A 19,798-nucleotide genomic window follows, 5' to 3' on the forward strand; every position below is an offset into this window, starting at 1 on the left:
TCACCATCAGCATCAACACAAAACATTCCCTCAACTATCCGCCTCCTATCGCTCTGCGAGACCAATTGCCATTTTGCTTTACCCAGTCTCTGAAGCAGACATCACCCTCATCTGAAAGGCCTGAAACCTTATTGGTGCAAAGGAGATGCATGTCCAGCTGCAATCATCAAGGACTGCTCTGACACCCTGATTCCATTTATCACAATTTTCATCAACACCTCCATTACCATCTGCTCGGGTTCCCACAAGCCTTAAGGAAGCCTGGATTCTACTGCTGCTAATAAAAAAACTACTTTGGATCCCTCTATCCTCACCAACTACCGCCCCATCACCACAGTCCCTTTCCTCTTCAAGATCCTGGATCGAGCAGCTTACCTCCAAATCCAGCAATATCTTGAGTCCAACAGCATCCTCAGAATCCATCAATCGGGTTTCCGCGCTGGTCATGGTATGGAATTGGCTCTGCTTGATCTAAAAAAAACTGCTTGATGAGCTCAACGACACAGGAAAGCCTGCATTCCTATTACTCCGAGACCTCTCCACAGCATTCGACCTGGTTGACCATAAGATCCTCTGCCAGCAACTCACATCTGCGGCTAACTTCTCACTTCAAGCTACTAGCTGAATTACTTCCTTCCTGACCAACAGAATTAGTATTCGTGGAAAACGCATCTCCCCCTCCTGCTCCCATCGCTGATTACCTGCAGCATACGCCAAGGCTCCTGTGTCTCCCCTACTCTCTACAGCATTTTCACCAAATCGCTATTTGACCTCCTGGACATAAATGGTATCTCCTACACCAACTACACAGATGCCACTCAAATCCTCCTTCCCCTCTCAGATGACTACTCACCACATTACACTCAGTGCACCAAGCTATACAGCCCTGGATGGCCTCCCATCTACTCTCCCTCAATGATGAAAACACTGAAATTCTCCTTGTTGGATCACCAGCCATGCTGAAGAATCTAAACCAACCATACTGCCCTTTCTCCATTGATGGCATCTCGATCTTCGTCTCCCCAGCAGTGAAGACCCTGGGTGTACACCTTGATACCAACCTCTCCTTAACTCATCAAGTCCATGCTATTGGATCCTCAGCTGCCCACACCACCAAACGTTTCAATGCTTGCAGACTGTTCCTAGCCACAAACAGCTGCTTCACCATCGCCCTAGCTGTGATTGGCTTCAGACTAACTCCTCCAATACATTATTTGCAAGCTTCTCAGAGCTAAACATCCATAAACATCAAGTCATCTAGAAAAACACACTCAGAGCTGCGTTAAACGTTCCCAGGCGAGAGCACTTCTCAACCGCTAGAAGAGACGTGCATTGGCTCCCCGTACGAGAACGCATCACCTTTAAAATTCTCTTGATCACCTACAGATGCCTGTCTAACTCTTCCCTCCACCTTTCCCAAAAATTACAATAATCCTATTCATCAAGACCGACTCATGCCACCTATGCTCACTGTCTCATCACACCGAGATTTAGACTGGCTACAGTCGGCGGAACCAGTTTCCCGGTCATTGCAGCAAAACTTTGGAGCACACTACCACTGACATTGAGATCTGAGCAATCTTACTTGTCCTTCCGCAAACTCTATGAATACTTGATTGCTTACCTTGTAACCTGTCTTGCAACTAGCACCTTGATGCCCACGGGATTAGAACACTTTACAAATGTAAAAATAAAACAAATAAATATTTAAAAAGGAATTGGAGTTGCAAACCTGCTATTTGTATAATAAAATGTCTTACCAGGTCTGCCATGTGCCATTCGATTTATAAGCACTGTGCATGCCCTTCACTGAAGTCCTGTTAAAAACAAGCATTGGCAAAGCCAATAGTTTTGGCTTCTGTATAAGTATTAGGCATTTGCCAGGTACTACTATTAGATGCCCAGGTACTCGAACCATTTTGCACCTACTACCATCAATGCCCAGTTAACAGCACTACGACTGTGCCTTGCAAGTGCCTTTCCCATGCCTACACAAAAGCCCAAACTGTTGATATTGCCAATGTTTGTTATGGTTTGTTAAGGGAAGTTCCACCAAATGTTCAGTGATTTGTGTGGCTTAGCGGGGGCAGGGCGTGATATTATAATTTCTGCCACACCCATCCGATCCACCGTATGCAAATCTGCATGCATTACTGCCAGCTTTTGATTTTCATGCTGGTGGAATTGTATTGGACCCCTATGAAATCCCTTGCTTTCTACGACTGCCAAATGCAGGCACATTACACATGAATCCCTACTAAATGATGGCCCTCCTTCACAGAGCGTTTTCCAATGGGCTTTTGCCATTATGAAATGCTTCTGTGAATTACGGCCTAAATGAGGTGTGACATGCATGCACTCAAAGTGCACAAAGGAATAAAGAGGATTGTGCCTGCGTGAACTCCTTTTTGAACATAGCCGTGTAAAGACATACATTGCAAAGATAGGACCGTTTTGCAATGTCAAGATGCCGCTAGCAGATAATGTAGGCCTTTCCAAGCGGAGTCAAAGCTTTTAGAAACACCTGCTCCTTGGAGTAGTGCCCCGATTTAGGGCTTCGTGTAGAGCAACAGTTCAAAGCCCCAGTCTTGTTCGTGAACAGTTTTTGGACATGTCAGACAAAGGTGGAAGATATGTGTTGGCATGTTCCACGACAGTCGGTCCTCATGGTACATCGCCATTGCTCTGCACACTTTGGAATGCACCGGTCAGACTGCAAGTACATTTGTTATCATTTTCTGGCACGTTTTTGCTGGCGGTTGTCTTTTGAGGAAAGCTGTGTGTTCTGCATTGCAATGCATAACTCCTAGTCAGCTGGAAATACAACATGCAGTATGTGGGCCATCCCCCTGACATACCACAGGCAGTATACACTGTGGATCAGCCCCCTGAGATGCCACATGCAGTATTACATGTGGATCATCCCCCTGACATACCACAGGCAGTATACACTGTGGATCATTCCCCTGAGATGCCACATGCAGTATTACATGTGGATCATCCCCCTCACATACCACAGGCAGTATACACTGTGGATCAGCCCCCTGAGATGCCACATGCAGTATGTGGATCATCCCCCTGACATACCACATGCAGTATACACTGTGGATCATTCCCCTGAGATACCACATGCAGTATTATATGTGGGTCATACACATGGGAAATCCACATGCGGTATTATGTGTGGGTCATCCTCTTGAAATACCACATGCAGTATTATTTGTGGGCCATCCCCCTCACCACAGGCAGTATACACTGTGGATCAGCCCCCTGAGATGCCACATGCAGTGTTATATCTCCTCCCTGAGATACCACATGCAGTATTATATGTGGGTCATCCCCTTGAAATACCACATGCAGTTCCCCTATTAGTCTAAATAAGTATTGGAAGAAATAAATAAAAACCTTGTATTCCTGCATTAGCCTTGTTTTCCTCTAAAGGTTGCATCGGGATCTTAATGTGCTGCCTACTACTCAATGAAAGACATTGGGCCTCATTACAAGTTTGCCAGTCCGGTGACCACGGTACCGGTACGCTTGCCGGGACCGGCAAACTATGAGTTCTGCTCGCGGGAGCCTACCCGCACGTCAGGACTGATCTGGCACGCAGACCGGCAGCCACGAGCAGACCATGCCGGTGCATCTGGCCTCCCCATTCCCATTGAACCCTATGGTGCTCAAGTGGGAATGGGATTTAATTATTACCGGCACCCGGCAATGGGGAAATACAGGATCCGCCAGGGCTGTAATGCCCCTCTATTTCCTCATTGCCAGGCGCCGGAATAATTCGCAAGTTCAGCGGCAGCCTGCCAGCTTTACCGGCAAGGCCACCGCCAAACTTTTAATGCGGCCCTTTGTTTGTGAAACTCTTAAAACATAATAGCAGTTTTCGGAAAGGTTGGCGAACAATGGAGGTGATGTCACAAAGTTGGTCTGTACTTTTGGGGTGATTCAAGTCCCTAACACTGCATGTGATTAGATGTAATTCATGGATTATCCATGCTTGCACATAGTTTAGGAGATCGAGTTTTTGCTGCTCTTCGTCGCCCAGTGTCTTTGTCCAAAATGAGCATGTTTCGTGTCGTGGAGCTGAAAGAGCAAGCCCAAGGGGCTAGCTGTGGGATCCGTTTCACTGTAGCATTGCAGATTTTCAGCACTTATGTGGCTCTTGGACTAGGGAAATGGTTCCAGTCCACGGGACCAGAAGGCATGGTTTTTGGGCTATGGTAGCTCGTCTCATTAAGGATTTTCTCTGGTCGCGGAGCAGTGGATCTGATGTCAGGTAAAAATTCTGCTCCTGCTAGTCCTAATTAAGCAATAGAACCCGAGGAGGGTCATTACCGGTTTGGTAATTCCCCCCCACCCGAGGGTTCTATTGCTATTAGTACCCCAGCATGTTGTACCAGGGTACTTATAGTATTTTACCAGAGTTGAGAAGTGGCATAGAAACTGTTTCTCAGCTTGGAAAGAAAGGCAAAATAAATAGCTGCCTTGGTTCTCCATTTCCATGGCGGCCATTAAAAAGTGATTTAAAAAAAATTAAACTATGAAAATGGCCAGCAGAGAGAAGGGACTATACGTAGGGGGACTAAGTTGCTTGTAATAATAAACAATTGATTTGAATGAGTTAATAACGATAATAAGCCACTGATGACAGTCAGCCTCTGGCGTACATTATTTCAATCCACTCCTGATTGTTCTTCTGAAACTCTGATGGCAAATATCCTTAAGTACTTATGACACAAGTGAGAAATCATTTATGTTATAAGGGTAACCATGTTCTCTGTCCTTGGCAGTTAGTGCTGACGCTCTATATTGATTGTGAACATATGTACTATTGATTTCAAGGAAATATGTGAATCCTTGGAAGGGGTACCTCTGCCTTTCATGCGTCCCAGGTGAATAAAGTGAATTCTTTTGAATTGGGTGCTAAAATATTCAGGTTCTGATTTACACAACGTGCATCAATGGGATTGTGCCACTGTACAACTCTTTTGTAAATCAGGCCCATAGTGTTTGCTACATGAATGGTCATGTTATTTTTTTAAATCAAAATCGCCTGGGCCATTTTCAGGTTAGTTGTGTAGCAATCTCATGTTCATGCGTGTGCAAATTGTGATCTATTGTCAACATTTGCTGTCAAATTTGAGAAATGCATGCAGCAAAAGGTGCTTTAAATAGCCCCCTCTATGATGTTTTAGAACCAGTTTTTGTAACTTTATTCCGTTTGACAAATACATCCACATAAAATTGCACATGACTTCAATAAATCTTTTTAAAATCCCATATGTTTACTATTTCAATAGCTCAGAGGTCCTTTGTAATTGTGTGACATTCTTTTTTCTTTGCCAACGTTATTTGACATCAAATTTCAAACTCCCAGACAAGTCACAGTGCAGTGCCTCTGACATGAACTCTGTTTTCGTCAGTCGTGAAGTCCATTATACGTTAACCTTTACAGTTCTGTTATTTTGGAGAGAATGGCCCGAATTTAATTGAAATGATGGCTCCACTAAGTTTACCAAGGGAAGTCAGAAGTGTCAGTGTGTGTACTTTTTTGTAAAATGATTTAAAGAGGCATGGTTTTGTCTATAAAATCAGGATGCATGAATGTTGTCAATGTATTTTTTTCAAACCTAGCCTAGGTTGTAACCTTGTTGTATTTGAGAACAGAACTGATGGTTAAATATGTGTCTTGCAGTTGGTCAGGCAGAAGACTATTACAATATCAGCAGACAGGCAGTAAATATATGACGTTCTTAAAGGATTCTCTTTTTTTTGGGCACAATGTAGTCTGGGTCTCGGACAAATGTCTTCTGGTACAGCCCTGACTCCAAAGCTCAGCCGTGTGACTTCAGGATGGACGCAGAGCAGGTTGCAAGCAGCCACACTACCTTCACAAGATATCTGTGATGGCGTTTTCAGTTTCTTATTCATTGAGAAACATACTGCCATCAGCCGTGTGACTTCAGGATGGACGCAGAGCAGGTTGCAAGCAGCCACACTACCTTCACAAGATATCTGTGATGGCGTTTTCAGTTTCTTATTCATTGAGAAACATACTGCCATCAGAATTGCCCGGCATGGCTATAATTTGCAGCAAAGATTCCAAGGTGCTGTGACATTTAATTGACCTTTGTGTCCCCTAAAGTGGCTGTTGCTGCTTCTGACAGATCAGAATCTGTCTTCTGCACCATACCTTACAAGCCGTTGAGGCGTTACAATCAGAGGTACTATTTTCAGGGGGTCCACCCATACCTAAACTGGCAAACAAACATAACACCCACGACCATGTCACTTCTGTTCACAAACTCTTAAGCTGCTCCCTGGCTTCAGGTCCCTTCCTCTTTCATGTAACCATGGCAATAGACTGTTATCAAAAAAGGTCTTTAGATCAGTCCCCAGCAATTATCAGATGATTCCCAAACATTCCGCTTACCAAACATTTCTCTGAAGCTATAGACACATGCAGGGTCAGAGTGGGACACAATTTAAGCCCGGCCAAATGAAAGCGTTCACAACAATGACAAGTGTCTCACAGCTTCCCATCCTCGGGGCTGTATGCGCAGCAGGAAACCTGCCTTCTGAAAGTTACCCTAACCTGGAAGTGTCTTCAGGGTCACCCTTTTTCCCTATTATAGAAATAGTCAGTCTTTCTTTGTTGAGGGGCCTCTCTGTGATGCTCTTTGGGTACACTAGTGTTTACAGTTCCATGTTGCTTTGCAAACAGTAATTACTTTGTGGTACTTTGCCCCAAAATAATTACTTTGCATTTGTTCAATGCATTTCTTTTTTTCATTTTGGGGGTTCCTCCCCATACCCCACCATCCCCTTTGTTACTGCCCTTACCCCAAACCCCTCCCCACCCGCTTGTTACCCCTTACCCCACAATTCCCTAAACAATGTGATACACATTTTAAGGAATTACTGCCGGCAAAAAAACACAATACCAGTGTTTACATGACTGGCTTGCAGCCAGTAAGATTCCCTCTTGGCCCCTCAGTGCTGTGGCGTGGCCTTGCTGTGGCTTTCAGTACTGCACAGAAAAGAACCATTCTCTACTTTCTATTTAGGGCCAGACATGAACATATTACTTATTAAATCTGCCCATTGCTTTTTGTTACCAGTGTGAGAAACCTGAAGGTGTCTCCCTGACTAGTCCCCGGGGATCTGTCATCCAGGTGGTCAGGACACGGCCGTCACTTTTGGATCCAGTTCTTGGGGGTGGATCAGTGTGCAAGGATCACCTGGATGGAGGTTCCTCAGGGAGTGGAAGTGGGACACCGACGGGTGAGACGCTGTACCCCTTCCATGTAACACCTTTTCCCCATCATACCCCGTAGGATATTCAGAAATTCTACACCCACCCCCTTTCTGACACAAACACTTTCGTGCACCACAAAAGACAACAGACTAACACCAGCCATTTGCCTGACATGTCCCAACACAAGGCTCAGGCAAAGTCAGGCAATTGATAATAACCACGCACATCTGACGGCCCTGTCCCTTCCCCACAGGGATAAAAGATGGAGCAAGAGAGCCCACTACGAGCAAGGCAGACCGCACAACGAGGCAGCTATCACAGGAAGGCAGTTCAAGAGGAGACAATAGGTGCCGAGAACTAAAGGATGACAAGGAGAGAAGTACCCTTGCCCGTTTCAACTCAGACCCACAAAGCCTTCGTGAAAGGAATCATAAGACCACGAACAATAGCCAGCGTGTTCTGTAGCAGATGTCAGAAGTGCACCAAGCACTCCTACACTGATAATCAAGGCAGGGAGATATGCCTGCTACCGTGGTACTGTCCTGGACTCCAGAGACACGAAAAGCCAAGCGGTTCATCACAGCCAGTGAGTCATAGGGAGAACCAATATAAAAACGGAACTGTGTTGAGCGAAGGTTGCAAATGGCAACTTAAGGTGAATCAAAGAACTGTTAAAACTGCAGGGAAAAGCCCAGCTGCAGAGTGGTCCGGCACCACGTGGGCATTCACTCGAAAGACTCTAGCTGGTCTCCCTTTTTTTGTTGAAACTATTGATACCAGAAGGTCCTGGGAGAGCCCCACTGAGAAGGTCAAAGTGGTCATACAAGGGTCAAGTAAAACCCCTTGTACAGTTGAAAGTCTTTGACCTGTGAACAAAAGGAAAGCCAAGGGAAGTAAATATTGTATCGTGATAAAGCAGAGGGAACTCTATAACTGGCAAAAGTGAACCCGGCTGAGGGATGCCTGCAAAATGGGGTGAAGCACAGTAACCCCACGAACATTGTGCTGACAAGAGTGTAACCGACTGAGGGATGTTCACAGTGGATTGTTTAAAAAGACGTTGAGATTTGTGAATGCAAAAGGTGAAATCTTTTGAATTAAATCCGTAGTGAACCCTATAGAGGGAGGCTAACATTTCAGAAGGGTCTGAGCCTGGAAGAGGGAGAGCAGGGGTGAAATGTCATCACTACACGTACATACAGAAATGAACTTTTTGTTTTGTAATTTTGAACACTTCAGGTCCTCGGAGGCAAGAGACTTTTTATAGAAAAGAGACCGAAGGTCCCGATACCAGTGAAAGAAACTGTAACCTCATGGAGGATGCCCGAGAGTGCCCTGTGCTCAGGAGGACAGCCTTGTCCGTGCAAAAAATGTGGGGAAGGGTGACCCCCGGCTATAACATCCTGATTTATTATTTGTAAACACTTCTTTGTTTTCTTGTGAACACTATCCCACACTCTGTTTTTGTACTTGGCTGTAAGGAGTGGCAGGCAAGAGTTTTTTTTAGTATGGGCCCTTTTATTTGACAAGACTCCACTGGGACTGCCTTATGATTAGATGGTCGTAGCTTGCTCCCATTTTAGATTTAGGTTTAGTTTGGCGTTTTTCCAACCCATTTATACAGTTAAATAATCACCCTTGAACTGTGATCGCTTGTGTCTGTCTTTACAGCTGCCACCATGAGTTCCTTACACTAGCCATATTCACCTCTCACATGTCCTACTCTTGGATAGGCCGTCTTCTGAGTTGGCTTGGCAATCCCAGAATTGTGATTCAGGAATCGAAATTAGGGGCTATAAATAGACACAGCAGGTGTGCTACACCAACATGTACAGCAGGATTGCCCAAGCACGCTCAATCTCTATTTAATAATGTCCAAAATGGCATGGGAATCCCAGTGTGCGATTATTAGCTCAGCACATACTCTTCCGTGTTGACATTCTCTAGATGATAGTCCATTTTGAATGGATGACACGTAATACTCATACCAATATTTAGCCCTGTCTAACTCCCTCTGTGTGTCTGCAAACATTTGTACTGCCTTCCCTCCCCCTTACTTCACCCAGGCTCGTGCTAGGCAGACTACGCTCTGGCGACACCGGGCAGAGGCACTATATGCCTTGGACCAGGATTCACTCTATCACGGCACACCTGGCCAGTCTGTCAGCACCTATATTATTCCAATAGTTGGAAGACATGCACAGCTCTGTCAGTGCACCTCACCCCATCATTGAAGCACTGATGCTATTGGGATCCTGGAAATCCGCACACGGCACTGCCAATGCACATCTGCCCAACCCTGAGCACTAGTACCATTCCAGTACAAGGAACCCACTCATAGCTCTACCAGTACACATCCGTATAGCCCACAGCACTAATAGATGTCCATTACTGAGAGCCCACACAAAACTCTTCTAAGGCACATCTTCCCTGCCCTGCATCATCCATCAGTTCCAGCACTGGAAACCCATATACAGCTCGAAACCTGACTAAAACCCTCATTGTAACCGTGATCTGGTTGATTCAGAGCCTGGCAAGTAGTACTATAAACCAGGTTGTGCAGAGTGGGCACGATCCAGAGATTAAGTCCAGGCAGTCAAGATATTCCACCTCCCTGATACTAAGTGCAGGGAGAGAACATGTAACAATGTACTGTTGGTGAAACCCATAGGCCCGGCCTCCTTGCTTATTTTCTTTACTGAGGGCAGGCATCCTGCAGCAAGATGTGAGCTGAGCTTTATTTGACAAGCAGTTTGTCAGTTGTATCATGTGAGCCAGGCCACCGGGAACCAGACACAGCCCCTTGTGCCTCTCCTAGCAAATGTACCATAATACTAGTATTAGTTATGAAGCAACTGTGATCGGATCTCGGATCAAGGTTCCTTTCGAATGCACATATTATATTCCTGCATTTCCTTTGCAGTTGCCTGGGGCTGAAAGGTTTCCTTTTAATTCGTCTTCTCAGAATCAGGTACCTTTTTTCTTTTGCATATTGCTCCAAAAAAGGATCACATTGTGTTAAATCCATGGTGCTGGCCATTGTCCACAAGTGCAGAAATCACCAACTCAAAAATAAAATCTTCATTCGTATCTTATTAAGGGCACACATGTAGATTATCAAGGTTTTTCTGAACCTTATAATGTTATGTTATGCAATGTTAGAAGTTTTCGTACTAAGGTACAGCGCAACCGGCACCAAAAGGCAACCTGGTGCTAAGACTGAGAAGCACTATTAAAGGAGAAAGAAAGCGCTCAGAAGAGCAAGGATTTCAGAGCCTTTCTAAACTGAAAATGGGCATTGACAGAGCGAAGAGCAATGGGTAGGGCATTCCACAGCATAGCGACCTTGATAGAAAATGATCGTCACCAATTCGAGCACGGTGAAACCTAGGGACTGCAAGAAGGAAGCAATCCCTAGAACGCAATACCTGACCAGGAACATAGGATTGAAACTTCAACTGCAATTACTCAGGGCCAACTGCGTGAAAAGCCCTGTGCACCAGACAGAGAGACTTGAAGTGTACACGTTTAGCCACTGCGATCCAGGGCAAAGCATTGAGTACTGGAGAAATATGCTCCCGATAGGAAGAGCCCGTGGTGAGGCGGGCAGCTAATTCTGAACAATTTGAAGGCGGCGTAGTAGATAGGCAGGCTGGGCCAAATAAAGAGAGTTAAAATAATCGATCCGACTAAGGACCAAAGCAGAGACCACTGGTGCCCACAGGTGAGAAGGAATAAACTGCAGAACCTTTCTGAGTATCTTCAGCTGGAAGTGACCAGCTTGACAAACGGAGCTGATCTGGGAAGACATAGAAAGGGAAGCAGACAGCTTTATACCAAGATTCTTGACTACAGGAACAGCGACAGGAAAGAAACCAAAAGAGGAAGGCCAAAAAGACAAAGTCCAAACGGACGTGACAGCAGTACAACCCACAACCATAACCTCAGACTTATCCCCATTCAATTTAAGCCAAGTGTCACTCATCCAGCACCCCACAGCAGACAGATAGTCTTGCACTTGAGTGGCATGGGCCAGATGGGAAAGGTCCAGCCAGACAAGAATCTGAGTATCATCAGTGTACGAGTAACATCTGAACCTGTGGGAGCAGATGAGAGCGACAAGAGGCTGGATGTAAATATTGAAAAGGGTAAGAGATAAGGCAGGACCCTGGGGAACCCCATACACCAGAGCAGAGACAGAAGAAAGAAAAGGCTGGAGTGAGAGGAGCTGGGAGCAATCAGAAAGAAAAGGACGAAACCATGAAAGAACAGAGCCAGATACCCCAGCTGCTGCCAAATGACTGATCAGGATGGAGTGATTGACAGTATCAAAAGCGGCAGAGAGATCCAGCAGGATCAATGCTGCCACTCCACCCTGATCAGCAATGAGTGTCAGATCATCCAGCACTGAGACCAAAACAGTCTCATTACCACGACGTGGCTTGAAACCCGAGTGGAAAGCATCATACAGGGACGTATCTTCACAGAAGTGCCCAAGCTGCAGGGAGACCAGGGATTCCAACAACTTCATTAAAAAACAGCAAGAGTGAAATAGGGCAACAATTCACAAGAAATAAGGGGTCCAAAGAAGGTTTTTAAGAGAGGAATCACTGTGGCACATTTTAGTGCAGAGAGAATGGTACCGGTCGAACAAGAATAGTTAACCGCAGCTGTGATATGAGGCACAATCAGAGGCAGAATGGTTTTCACCATACTCAAAGGAACGGCATCACTAGGAGAAGCCGACTTCATTCTCTTAACCGCTGAAGGGATATCCGCGGCCATAAGGAGGCAACGAATACCCTAGAACACCAGATGGCAACAAAGACACCAGGAACAGAGCAGAAGGTAAACTTTGCGTCTCCTCAACAGGATTGCGAGTGGAAGAGATATGTTCCTGAATATTGACTTTTTTACGTACAAACAAATCAGCATTAGAATTACATTGTTCATGGGTCGGAGGAGAGGAGTCAATAGAAGACTCTTTAAAAGACAAGGAGCGAACAACCCTAAACAGTTCTTTAGGCTTAGTGATAGAGTTCTCAATTGGGACAGTAAAATACTTTTGTTTATCCTGTTTAATGGCCAGATGATGACTGAAAGTAATAGCACAGAAGACAGTCTTGTCCACCAGCCGAGCAAGAGGAGCGCCATTTACATTCTGCTTGTCTACGTTTAAGACAAAGAGCTTTAAGGTCGTCACTAAACCAGGGCTCAGACTGCCGACCACATACCCAGATCTCCACCAGTGGAGCCAGTGAATCTGCTACCGTAGTAAATATCTCAAAGAGGACACCCAGATCCAAAGAAGGAGCAGCACTGCAGCAAGCATTAATATGGGCAGCAAGAAGAGAAGGCTCGGCTGGCCGCCAGTTGCACTTCCTTACTCTCTGATTAACAGAACCATAGTGGCCATCAATAAAATCGTACACGAATGGAATGACAAAGTGATCAGACCAAGTGATCCTAAAATGAGTGGAAACCTCCACCCTTTTTAAAGCACCAGGTCATGTTTAGCAAACACCAAATCCAGACGATTGCCAAGGATATGTGTCAGCTCATTGACAAGTTGTACCAGCGAAAGATCGTCCATAACAGCAGTGAACTTGGCAGCAGCTTTATCAGAAGGGTCATTGTACTTATAGTTAAAATCGCCAGCGACAATCAGATTTGTGTATTGCAGCTAGCTGCAATGAAGCTCCAACCTCAGCAAACATATCAATAAAAGTGGAGTCAAAACCTGGAGGGCGATAATATTTCTGTGTGTCTTCCTCATGGAAGGAGGAAGGTACTTTCAGAGTTTAAGTCCCAGATTTTGGAACCCTCTCCCACTAAGAAAGTGTCTCTAAAATCCACATGTGTAAACTCATAAAGCAGCGAGTTGTAATCTCTGTTTCTCCCTGTTCCAAACTTTCCCATTCAGATGCCAATAATAACAGATGCTTCTGAATTGCTGCCGCTCCATCCAAAAGAGTCGTACCTCCTTATGGCCAAAGAGCCTTCCCCAACCACTGTGCTTAGCCGTGGGAGAAGGTTCCCATAGGCCCATGTATCGAAAGATGAGCAGAGGCCAGTCAGAATCGGTGCTGCTTAGCCATCCTCATCAGCTACACTAAGTCCTCTGGTTATCCATCAGGCAGGGTGCAGGCTAGACTAAAGGAACTGTGACTTTGTTTTTTATAACTCTGTGCGAAGAGTTGACACAAGACAACAGGACAGATGTCACTGTGTACTTAATGTTTGGTTTAGCAAACTGATATTTTAAGGGATGACACGTTCCTCCATTATTCGGCTTAGTGTTGATTACCATCTTAAAGAAGATTTTCAAAAGCTAGAATTGTGAGATGCTTTTGTTTTGGCGATCTCTTTCTGCAATCTAGCACTTGGGTTAGCTGTTATGTTAGTATGTAGTGTAGAATAGTTTGCAATGGAGAACTTTGCAAAAATTATAGAATATTTTCTAAAGTGTGGAATGAGGTGGGTAGTTTGAATCGACAGAATTTCTTTTAAATGTATTTTTCAAAACAACTTGAACTTTCAAAGAATTTTAAAGCTTGTTTCTGGGGCCATGTACACACATTTTGTCCCGTAAGCTTTTGTTTTCTTTAAATTACACTTTGTAGGTCCTGGCAAACCAAACATCTAGCAAAGTATCTAGTTTTGACCTAAAGAGACGGCTAAACATTCTCCTAAGTCAGTGCTACCAGGTCTGAATAGCACCATTTCTTAGGCAGTTTGCTGTTGTATTCATACCCATTATATTTCACGGGCAAGTGAAACTGAGGATCATGGAATTGGGTTGCTTAAAGATTGAAGCTGCACTACAAACAGCTTGCTAACACCGATCAAAAGTGTGCCTTATGAACCAGTCTCCATTGCAGGGTTTTGTGCAGACTGTCGGTTTCAAAGTCTATTGACCAGGCTGATCTAACTAGAAAACAAAATAAAATGAGAATTGGTTTATCCTATGTGGAGGATGTCTGTTAATTTAAAATTGCCAACCATGAATTCATTGATATTTTACCTGGAATGTGCTAATTTGTTTGTAATCTCAAATGGTTAATTCCAGCTAATGAACACGATGACCTCAATATTACCAAAAATATTGCCTAATGTTCTTTGTTGTTAATGAGTTTGGCTTGGTTTTAATATATCTACATTTCAACTCTGTCCATAGAATCTGGAGGATAATGTATGGGATCTCCTGTGTGAAGCAGACAAAGTGGCAGAAGAAAACGAAGAACAAATTCAAGTGTACAATGCCATGGCAGAAACTCTCAGGGAAGCATGGTCAGCTCTAATCCATGTGCTTGAAAAGCGAAGGGAACTCCTAAGCTTGACTTCAGAATTTTTCGACAGTGCTTTGGAGGTATGAACCGTTTATTTAGTGATCTGTTTCTGGCCTAATCGTCATGTAAACCACCTGCGACCCACTTTTCCATTTTCTAGTTGCATGATGTTGAAGATCAACTGAGGGAAAGGTCAAGAGAAAGGATGGATGCTTGAAGGCAAAATACTTGAAATAGGGTCATGTTGTCGATGATTTTCAGTGATGTGCTTGAAATGTATTATTGATGTTAACTTGGAAATCAAAGTCATAAGAAGACTTTTCATTTGACCTAAAGAGAGAGATATTGTTCACTACATTGAAATAAAAATGTATGTTGCCAATACTGGATATTTGTCCTGCTCCAGTATCAATCTATCAGTCAAAGTAGTGGGTGGGTGGTATTGTAATCCTTCCTGTGTGTCGATGGGATATCAATTTATATAGGATAGAAATAGACTTTATAGAATCAATATTTTCATAGTTTGTTAGCAACAGAAATGGGTAAGCATTAAACATGTATCAAATTCCATGTTGCTATTAGTCACACCACGTGCCCTTGAGATACAGAGGTTGTCAATCCATCACCACAGGTCCATTAGTTGGGCAGTCTCTTCGTTCACCATTATTGCATTAAGGAACAGTTTTTTTTTACATTACATATACATTTTGGTTAGGAGCTAGTCTCCTTAAATGGTTTGGTGGGTCTCTAGCAGTCTTTTTTGTCTGCACTCTGTGTGTAGTTGTATGCTCCCAAAATATTTCTTTCCTTTGTTGCTCCGAAAGTTCCTCTCAGGCCATATCGACATTTGTAAGGTGGACACATATCATTTTTCCCTAAAATATTGAACAGAATATGATTCATAGTATTGAATTTCATAGCTACTGGCCCAATTCATGGTTTCTTTTTTTTTGGAGGTAGAACACCTAGTAAGTGAATTATGTGGTACACCTTCAGAAACCTGCTTTGTGAACACAGTCCCTTTGTGTTTCTTTGCCCAAGACCCACACATTAAAAACAATTTAAAACTTAATTTACCACTGATAGTTAATCTTTGAGAGGACTTGTGCCTTCTGTTATTGTGCAGAAAAATCCTTTCTATTGTGTGGTGTCTAGGCTTTGCTTGACGCAATGACCTGGATGCACAGAGACAATGCTTAAGTAAATAATCAACATGGCTTGTGAAGAAATAATTGTCTGCTGACTGAAGCCTCTTACTTTTTCTTTTCCTTGTTCTGGCTGGTTTCCATATTGCCTCTCGTTGCAGCGTTCTTCTATGGAATAACAAATGTGGCAATGGTAGGAGGGGGCCAGGGTGGCAATAGCCCCGGTTGTTTTTGTTTGTTGCCCCGGATAGAAGCTCAGGGGCTAAATTCAAAAGGCTGGCTAGCCCCGACATTAGCGTATCCCCAGATCCTTTCCAGACCTTGCAACATCACTGCTTGCTGAAAAGGATTTCTGAGTACTAGTCCTTTGTTTGTTTTGCTCTGCTCTTCACAAATCTCTTAACAACCTCTGTTGTAGTTGATGTCATATTATAATCGGAGTAAGGTCCATTGTTTAAGTAACTATTGTGGTGTATCCTGATCTCATCTTTTAAGCATCCTTGTCAAAGACCCCTTGATTTATAAAGTTCCATTCTAAATCACTGTTCATTCCACATGCACAGGCTTTGGTTTATGTGTGGAATGAATAAATGAACAGCTGCTATTATTTTCTGAAATGTATGTACTCTGCTGGAGCTTGGTGCCTTAAATGTTTTGTAATACCACTCATCAAATATCATTCTCGTTGTAACCGGGTTCTTGGAATTGATTAACCAAATGTACCGAGGTACAGGTCTGCATGGATGTCCTTCCCCATTAATTTCACATACACATGACAGTCCAGTGTCAGTGTCAGGTGCCGTCTCCATTACAGAGGTCACTATGTCTAACCACAGTAACCCTGGCTCATGAGCCCCAGAGCAGTGCTACAGCAACGCCCACATCTCAGCCGGCACCACAGTAGAATGTACTGGGAGATCCTGTCCACTGACCCTACCAGGAACTCCTATTTTGTACCACCTGTTCCTGTTTCGACTCTGTCATCTGGTCTGTCATCATGACCCTGAAAATGAGAGTGCTGAAGGCCCCATCACTCGTGGCATTTTGGATGGAGTGGGGATGGGGTACAGGCTAGTCAGCAGCAGGGTCTGGCAGGAAAGGTTATTTCCACTCTGGTCTTTCATGGCATGATTGCAGGTCAGAGATTGGGGAGTCTTCCATTCACAACCCGCAGTACATCTCCTGCCTTACCTTGTGCAGAACATGGGTGGCCACGCATTTTATGGTGGATATAGCTAGACTGATGGTGGATGCTTGGGGTGGTTGCTAGGAATTCAGTGCCCCTTTCCTTTATCCAAGTGCTTCTGCTATTCCGCTGCTCTTCTTCAGCCATTGCTTCTAGAATGCCACCTTGAAGAAGGGGAACGATGTTTGTGTTTCTGCCATGTACCTAGTGATGTTACATTGACAGACATTTATTGTGGCCCACATGTTGAGCTGCAGCCTGTCACCAGGCCTCCAACTCCCTCCACGTCTTCAAGATATACAATGGTCAGCACCTTTTATTCCCATGAGCGCAGTTTTAAGTGCGGTGGTGAGCCACCTTGTGGCAAGGGTCTCCATGAGTTGTTCCACACCCTTGCATGAAGCTCCACCTCTTTAGGTTGTTCCATGAATTTTTGAGATCCTCTATGTTGCCGGGGATAGCGGCAAAATGGATGACATTTGTTTGGACAGATTGCAACATTTTTTACCGTGTGCATTGTGGAGTTGTGGTCATAAGGAACTCCAAATGACAGGCTTACACCTCAAAAGTATCTTCTGTCGGGACAATAAGCTCTTGATCCTGTAACATTTCCTTGTAAGTGTCATTGGTGGCTTCTGATGTTCTGGAGTTGCAGAGGATGGCAGCAAGGCCATCCAGAAGTCAGGCACAGCCATTCAACTACATGGCTGTCTCCTGTTCATGTGCTGATCCCTTTTGGTTTTGTTTGTAATAAACCGCAGTTTGAACTTGTCATTGACTAAGCCCTCCATTTATCCTGGGGAAGGTGTTGGGCCTTTCAAGAGTCCACTGACTCCCGGTGGCGCTCTGGCATACCTCGGAGTTGGTAGCAGAGGCATGCGCCAGCCCGGCACCAGGTCATTTAATTCGCCGCAGAACCTGAGAGACTGCAGGACCCTCGCATATTTCAAGAAGATGGGAAAACGCAATGCCCGCGTACAGGCCGTCAGGAGCCCCTTTGGAAATCATCCTGCCCAAAGTCAGCGAGTTGTCCAGGCAGACCAAGACAGGGAGGTGAGCGCCTTGAGGAGGCAGACGAGCAGCGCCAGAAAACGATGGAATGTAAGTATTGACCCAGTCTAACGACAACTGTGGGTGTGTGGGAGGGTATTGAGTATTGTGAGGTATTGTCTAATATTGTCGAGAATTGTCAAAATATTGTCTAGTAGTGTCAAGGTGAATAGGGACAGGACGGAGGTAGAAGTCCTTTTTTCTATGGTTAGGGCACATTCGGTTTTAGAGGTAAAAGGTTCTGGTGAATAACCTAGACTATGTACTTGAGGGCAAAGGATGACAGAAGACATGTAAATATTGGGATTCCTGTGAGTTGGGCATTTTAGCTCGGGTCATAGATGATGGTATCCCTGTAAGGGTTAGCAAGGGAGCTGGCCTAGATTGCGGAAGGTGAGTCGACTGGTCAAGTCTCCTGGAGTGTGGCGTTTTACATGGTAGGCGACGCAGCGTGTACAGTTCGGTCACATTGGTATACTCCGCCCGGAGCGCGGGAAGACAGCTGTGGGGTTTCTGTGGTTTGGGAGTAATGGGCTATTACAGTGTACGCATGATATTTGATCTTTCTATGTTATTCTGTTAGCTTGCTGACGTCTCACATAGGTCTACATATAGGATATGAGGAACTTGAGATGGTGGGGAGCTAGTATTGGAAACTTGGGAATGATAGACAAGGTGAACAAGTAGCAGTGCGCGGAAGGCACATATGCAAGATTGTGGGTGTGACTGAGGAGGCAGTGCCTGTGAAGGAGGGGTGGTGCGCAGGGCACGCCTGATAAGTTGTGGGGCCAGAGAGGCTCGTAGAAATGGAAAAGTATTATTATTATATTGTGCACTTCTCCCAAAACAGCAGACTATCGAAACCCTCGACTTGAGGTCAGGTAAAGGTATTAAAATGTATCAGGGAAAGTGCGTGCAGATTTGCCCCTTCAGCACCTGTTTAAGACACTCCCGCCTTACAGGGAGAAGATATGTAAATATAGCATAACATGGTCCAAAGGTAACGAGGGAGTTTGTCCAAAGATGTGCAGAAATCACTACTGACACACACACACACATGGTGCCTACAAGGGGAAGAAATTGACAAAATGCATGGCCATATTTCAGTTGTGTGCATGTTTCAGGAGGGCGCGGGGGACGCAGCGAGGCATCAGTGGATGCTGAGCCAGCAGGGGGTGAAGGAGCCAGAGACTCATCCCTTCGCACCTCCCCATGTCCCTCCGAGTGTAGTATCCGATGACACGGATGACTTTCTTATTGACATGGGTGCAACTAGGTCATGGATTACACTGTCAGATGATGCCATGAACACTCAAGGATTCCCGGGGGCTCGGGAAGTGGTTCCTTTTACAGACAATATATCACTCTCTATAGGAGACCACGATCTATCACTGCCTTTACTTTACTCTTGACAGACACCTGTAAACATACTGGGATGAGACATTATGAGCAGACTAAACATGACCATCTCATTCACATAAACACCAGGCATAAACATGCTAAATGTAAGACAGATTGCTCAAGCTTATTGTGGACACTATGTACAGAGGGGGTGCTAGTGGATGCAGAAATGTTCCAGTACGGGATGGATATTGCAATTGCATGGCTTCCATGGATAGCAGGAAAGGTGTGGCGAGTACCCAATGAGTACCTATTCAGGAATGAGTTACCATTGGACGAGCCATAAGGAACGATAGTACCCATAGAAATAGAGGCAGTGGTGGCAAGAGAGGATTGGATTGCAGTGCATGGGATGGATGACACAGGGCGGGCATGGAGAGCAGTGATCAGAGTTGCAGAGGGGTGCAGGCTGACCACAGTGACAGACAACAATCTTTTCAAGGAAGAGAGACAGGAACTAGAG

The 19,798-nt window shown here is 44.8% G+C and overlaps 1 protein-coding gene across 1 annotated transcript in view; it reads left to right on the plus strand.

The window, feature by feature from the left end:
- The window catches only part of CCDC141 (coiled-coil domain containing 141), a 676,030-nt gene that overhangs the window by 128,651 nt on the left and 527,581 nt on the right, over positions 1 to 19,798 (plus strand). The window contains exon 3 of the mRNA XM_069616100.1: positions 14,442 to 14,633. Within this exon, the coding sequence (XP_069472201.1) occupies positions 14,442 to 14,633 (192 nt within the window). The remainder of the gene's footprint in view (positions 1 to 14,441; positions 14,634 to 19,798) is intronic.

The sequence above is a fragment of the Ambystoma mexicanum genome, chromosome 9 (genome assembly GCF_040938575.1).
Source record: "Ambystoma mexicanum isolate Mex_15411 chromosome 9, UKY_AmexF1_1, whole genome shotgun sequence".
NCBI classification, from domain to species: domain Eukaryota; kingdom Metazoa; phylum Chordata; class Amphibia; order Caudata; family Ambystomatidae; genus Ambystoma; species Ambystoma mexicanum.